General features: G+C 45.2%; 1 protein-coding gene across 1 annotated transcript; it reads right to left on the bottom strand.

The window, feature by feature from the left end:
* Positions 1 to 345: 345 nt before the first annotated feature.
* On the bottom strand, positions 346 to 2914 carry her6 (hairy-related 6). Its single transcript, XM_077584141.1, has 4 exons — positions 1640 to 2914; positions 1441 to 1536; positions 1267 to 1354; positions 346 to 1170 (listed from the first exon to the last, which is right to left on the bottom strand). The coding sequence occupies exons 1-4, from the start codon at positions 1745 to 1747 to the stop codon at positions 638 to 640; spliced, it is 825 nt and encodes a 274-aa protein (XP_077440267.1). The 5' UTR covers positions 1748 to 2914; the 3' UTR covers positions 346 to 637.
* Positions 2915 to 6446: the final 3532 nt, after the last annotated feature.

The following is a 6446-nucleotide window of genomic DNA, read 5'->3' on the forward strand; positions in this document are numbered from 1 at the left end:
TGGCGTACGTGACCACTGAAAGACATCTCAGGAGTCAAGCTGGCTCACACTCAAAAAGTCAGACTGATCTTTTAAGATTTCCAAACACTTTTCTTACTTGGATCATTCACTAAACTGGTGTGGCTTTGTGTCAGTTTCCGTTTGGTTCTAAAGTAAAACGTCACCTCGTGATGATATTGTGCAAAATATGAGTGCTTAAGTTGTTTATTATTTAATTAACATTTTCTCTGCAGCTAACTTTTGTAAATGTGTAGTATTTGACCAAAAATAGCATTTCTGTCAGTTCCAAATGAACGATTAATAATGTTGTTTAAGTAAGAAAAATAACCTTCAAAACAAACAAGGTCCATGAAGTAACAAATTTATTTGTCTTCCAAAACGAAGAACGGCATAAGCGCATTAAACATCTTTGGCTTCAAAAAAGTAGGAAAGAAAACCGTATATATATTTTTTTTTAAATGCAGTGAACGGACTTCCACAATACAAATCTCATTTCAATATGAACTTTACTCGCTTTGTTAGCTGTACAAATATAGTGCATACTCTTTTTCCATTTGATAAAGAAAAATAACATGGAGCAACAAAAGAGAAGAACTAATAAGTGTCATTTGAGAGTCTTTACGCTCCTTGGCTACGTTCACCAGGGTCGCCACACCGAATCCGAGTTTCCTGACGGAGCTCCGGGAGAGACGGCAGCCGGCACCGGAACCGGCGTCCCGGGGCTGTTGGCGTACACGGGAATGACGGGACCGTTGGGGGCAAACGCCGCGTTGGGTATAAGGAAGGCAAACTGTCCGTCCGTGGCAGGCACAATCTGGAAGCCGCCGTACACTTTGGTGGCGTCCGAGCTGGGTAAAGTGGCCGGTGAGGGAGCTCCCTTACACGGCACGCCGCTCATGGGCAGCACCTGCGGAGCGGACCCGGGGATTTGCACCATGGGCTGGCCGAACGAGGGGTGCGTCGGCCCGGCCGCGGAGGGGATCTGGTGCTGGCTGGGGTAGTTCATGGCGTTGATCTGCGTCATGCAGCTGGCGAGATGGCCGAGGAGCCGCGTTCGGACCTCCGTGTTGACGCCCTCGCAGGTGGACAGAAAGCGGGTGACTTCGTTCATGCACTCGCTGAAACCGGCGCGATACTTGCCCAACACGGTGGGGTCGGTGTTGAGAGCAGCTGCGCAGAAAGACGGCGGCGATTAATTTAAACTCCGGGTGCTTTTTTAAATTTATTTTTTGGGGACTGTGCATCCGCCTTGGAAACGAAACTCACCGGTCATTTGAGCTCTCTGGAGGTTCCGTAGATGTTTCACTGTCATCTCCAGGATGTCTGCTTTCTCCAGCTTGGAGTGTCTAGAGCTCTGCAGAGGAGAAACAAACGCACAGTTAGGATCCAGTCGCACATTTGACAGCTATTTTTAGATCGACTTCACGTGCGAGAACTTACATCTTTTTTGAGCGCATCCAAGATGAGAGTTTTCAGCTGGCCCAAACTCTCGTTGATTCGGGCTCTTCTCCGCTTCTCCATTATTGGTTTGGAAGACTTTAGAAAATAAGGAGTGAGGTGTTAATAAACGTCAAAGTGCTCGCGTAAAAAGCGCGTTAAAGTGTCTCAATATGGAAGTGGTTCATGTCATTTAACTCACCTTTCTGTGCTCGGAGGCTGTTTTGGGTTTATCGGGGGTCGAGTTCATGCTTGCCGGGGTGGCAGCGACCGGAGAAGAGGACGATTTTTCCATCATGTCGGCAGGCATCTTAATGGCAAAATCAATTATCCCTCAAAATGCAGCAAAATATGATCCAGAAGAAGTGGTGGAAACAGTCCCGCGTCACCGCACCAAGTTAGAATCCGAGAGGGCGACGTGCCGCTGGAAGTGTGAGTCTGTGTGTGTCGGCGCGTCTGCGTGTGGCGTGTATTTATATCTTGCCCCGCACGCGAACGGCTCGTGTGAAACTTCCCAAACTTTCTTTCCCACACTAACTTCCCACCAATCAGGACGAGGCGCACGCGGCCCGAGGGAGGACGGCTCGTGGTCGGCGCCCTCCCATTGGCTGCGTGGCGGCCCGCAGCTGGCGGCCAATGGCGCGCTGCCCGGGCTGAGGGCGCAGCCGGGAAACCGCCTTCCAGTCTTCAATCATCACACGGCGGGCACCCGCACCGGGAGCAGGCGCGAGCGGCGATGCACCCTTTCGCTCCCGGAGCGGCAAGATAAACAATTACGGCACACTTACGCGAACGCACCCACGCTGCGTGTTACTTGCACCTTGACTTTAGAAAACAAGTCGACACGCTCAACTAAACTTGATATTTGTTTCATTTTTATCAAGGGATTAACAAATATATTTTAATGTACTTTTTTTAAAAACATTGAAAAGTTGTCATTTGTGCAACCAACCAACCGGAACACAGCCAAACCGTTAAAATGGCAACCATCTTGCCAACACATTGAAAAGTTGTATTTTGTCTAACTCATTTAAACGCAACACGACCGAAGTGAAACGTCTATCGATAACTGCAATAAAAATGATACAAAAAAGTAAATTCATTACGTTTTCCCAACTTTTTAACAGAAAAGGTTGTTTTTTTCCCCATTTGCAAACACAACTCGACAATTGAAAACTAATTGTCTTTCATTTTAGAATACAGATTCTTGCGTCTATCCATCTATCTATCTATCTATCTATCTATCTATCTATCTATCTATCTATCTATCTATCTATCTATCTATCTATCTATCTATCTATCTATCTATCTATCTATCTATCTATCTATCTATCTATCTATCTATCTATCTATCTATCTATCGTGCTACCATATTGGGATAAGGCTACATTATAAATAAAATCAAAAGCCAATTTGCCAAGAAAGTAGGTGTCTGTTTGATGTTCGTGAGTGTAGTCTATAGTCATTTTCCCCCCATGTGAGAACATGAAAAAACGGGAGGATGACAAACAAACAAGGACGTCCCAAAAATGAAAAGAATGCGTCTATTCTGTAGGTGCAGAACACGTGAAATCAGCAGGTCTGCACAACAAGTGCCGTCTTTATTCCTGATCTGGAATCAAATCAAGTGTGCTCGCCTGTACAGATGTTTGTCATTTAATCACGCGTGGAGTCGTCTATGTGGAGCACGTGCCAGGCTGTTTTTACGAGCACGGTTATAGTGGAGATTTGGCCGCCGGGCCGTAGACGAGGGGAGGGAGGGAGCTGAGGTGAGGAGGGGGGAGACCGCGAGGAGGGGAGAGGTGAGAGAGGGTGTGGGGTGCGTGGCTGAGGCAGCAGCGGTGGCGGGCGGCGGCGTCGGCTGCGGTGGTTTACATTAGAGGGGAAGGTAAATAGCAGCTGCTGTTTTAAAAGCCTGGGAAAACCACGCCTCCCGAGCGAGCTGGACCCGGGCTTCCTTATCGGAATGCGAGCCAGAGCAAGCAGAGAGATTTGTTGCTCGCAGATGCCGCCTTCCTCCCCGCCTGTGGCCAGCACACAGCCACCCGTCAAGGCGGGCTTCCTAATAATTCCGTTTGCTTATCTTTATGGGGGCGGAAAGAATTGAGATCCTCTAATCGCTCTGCGTTCTCAGGGTTCCTTCGTGTAATTTTGTCTCCATTATAATCTCCACTGAAATAAAAACGACTGAAAACACGGTTCTCCCCACTCCCTTCCCCAGCACACCTCCATTCGCCACAGAGACCGCGACACGTGGCGCGCAGGCGACCGGGGGGAAGGCGCGCCTCTCGCCGGCTTGCCGCCTCCGTCCGCGGGGCGTCGCCGACGGCCGGCCCGCCGCCGCGCCGATTTGATCAGCAGGCGCACACGGCTGCGACTGCATGCGTAGGGGAGGGGGACAACTGACAGCATCGCCCCTGCACTAACATTCACTTTGCTAATAGGGTGAATTATCGCTGTTTGTTCTGGCACCGCAAACATTGAGGGGGGAAAATCATTCCAGTCTTTTGAAGCTAGAGAAGTCTGTGCAATTCTTGTAGAGTGATTAAATGAATACATACACCGTAAGTCTGAATTGAAGATGTGATTTTAACATGTTCACCCACATTACATCATTATTCAGGGCGTGACTGCATGGGCGTCCACACATCCCCTTTACAATTGACCACTTAATCAAGAGATTCTGGGTTAAATTCTTCTTTTTTTGTGTGCATGTTTTTCTCCTAGTCCATGATCTTCCTCCAACATCTCAAAAAGATGCAGTTCATTGAAGTAATTGAATGTCCATATAGGGATACTAGTAGAGGTGTACGTGAATGTTGCTTGTCATATGTTCCCGCTAATGGCAGTTTCAAACATTTACTTGGATAGGTTTCAGCTCACCTGCGACCCTAATGATGACAAGTACTAATAAAAAAAATGGTTGCATAGATGGACAAATGCAACTGATGGAATATGTTAATCAGATGTGTTCATTGCAGTGTTAATTTTGACAAGAAATTTTGAATTTATCTCTAGTTATAGTCTTTTGACAAAAAATAATTAAAGTTTTAGTCATAATTTAGTCATCTGATTGTATTTTAGTTGTAATCCAATTTTAGTCGACGAAGAAAGAGCCTTTTTAGTTGACTAAATTGACAGTTTAGTCGCTATTTTCCTTTATCATACATTTCAAATTTTATACAGCAAATTATAACACACCTATTTGTAACTGTAGTTTAACACGCAAGACGCATTTAATACAAAAGTGTCTTTATTGTTTCAATGAAACATGTTGAACAGACAATAGTACAACTTAGTTTTCACCTAAATAAAAAAAAATGCATAATTGCTTTAGATTAATCGTACAGCTGCACAATGAATGAGTGGTTCTTTTCTCCCACCCGCGTTTCATTCCTTCTGATTGGATTGTGTGAATTTTCGTCACTCTATTTTAGTTTTTGTTTAGTTTTCGTCGACGAAATTATCACTGGTTCATTGTATTAAGTGGATATCAAAAGTTTCATACAACCCTGTTGATGAAATAGGTTATGCTAAATAAAACCCTAGAAAACATCTCCAGAAAAGGAAAACTGCCCATCAAGGTTTAAAGTGAATTCCAATTCATCATGGGGATAAGTTCCAAATCAAATCAAACTTTATTTATACTGTATATCACTTTTCATACTTAAAAATGCAACTCAAAGTGCTGTGTAATTAATTAAAAGACTCAAGGCAAAAACAAATCCTGCTTGCTTCCCCCATCACCCTTCCACGCAACCTGAAAAACTATAGTTAAAAAGGATATGGTGGGGCACAGAGAAACCAAGGAGGGTGACTCCGTATTAAATTTTTTTTATATTTTTTCACATATGTTAAACATATTAAAACATCCATCCATCCATCCATCATCTACCGCTTAACCGTGGTCGGGTCGCGTGTGCCGCAGCTTTAGCAGGGAAGCCCAGACTTCCCTCTCCCCAGCCACTTCAGCCAGCTCTCCAACAGGCCAGCCGAGAGACGTAGTCTCTCCAGCGTGTCCTGAGTTGTCCCCGGGGCCTCCCGCCGGTGGGACATGCCCGGAACACCTCTCCAGGGAGGCGTCCAGGAGGCATCCGAACCAGATGCCTGAGCCACCTCAACGCGGAGGAGTAGCGGCTCGACACTGAGTCCCTCCCGGATGACCGAGCTTCTCATTAAAATATACAAACCCAATTCCAAAAAAGTTGGGACACTATACAAATTGTGAATAAAAATTGAATAAAATTATGTGGAAATGCCAAATTTTGATATTTTATTCAGAATATAACATAGAGAACAGGTCCAAAGTTTAAACTGAGGATATGTATCATTTTAAAGGAAAACTATGTTGATTTTAAATTCCATGGTGTCAACAAATCTCCAAAAAGTTGAGACAAGGCCATTTTCACCACTGTGAGGCATCCCCTCTTCTTCTTACAACAGTCTGCAAACGTCTGGGGATCGAGGAGACACGTTTCTCAAGTTTAGAAATAGGAATGCTGTCCCATTCTTGTCTAACACGCGTCTCTCTGTCTTGGGCTTTCTTTGTTGCACCTTCATGCGCCAAATGTGCTCTATAAGTGAAAGAAAGAGGTGGACTGCAGGCAGGCTATTTCAATACCCGGATCCTTTTCCTACGCAGTCATGATGTTGTAATTGGTGCTGCATGTGGTCTGGCATTATGGTGTTGAGAAATGCAAGATCTTCTCTGAAAGTGATGATGCCTGGATGGGAGCATATGTTGTTCTCCAATCTGAATATACCTTTGTGCATTGACGATGCCTTTCCAGATGTGGAAGTTGCTCACGCCACACGCACTCATGCAACCCTATACTATCACAGATGCAGGCTTATAAACTGAGTGCTGATAACAACTTGGGTTGTCCTTGTCCTCTTTAGTCAGTATGATATTGCGCCCCAGTTTTCCACAAACAACTTCCAATCCTGATTGGTCTGACCACAAAACAGGTTTCCACTTTGCCACACTCCATTTTAAATAATCCCTGACC

The sequence above is a fragment of the Vanacampus margaritifer genome, chromosome 13 (assembly GCF_051991255.1).
Source record: "Vanacampus margaritifer isolate UIUO_Vmar chromosome 13, RoL_Vmar_1.0, whole genome shotgun sequence".
In the NCBI taxonomy this organism is placed as follows: Eukaryota; Metazoa; Chordata; class Actinopteri; order Syngnathiformes; family Syngnathidae; genus Vanacampus; species Vanacampus margaritifer.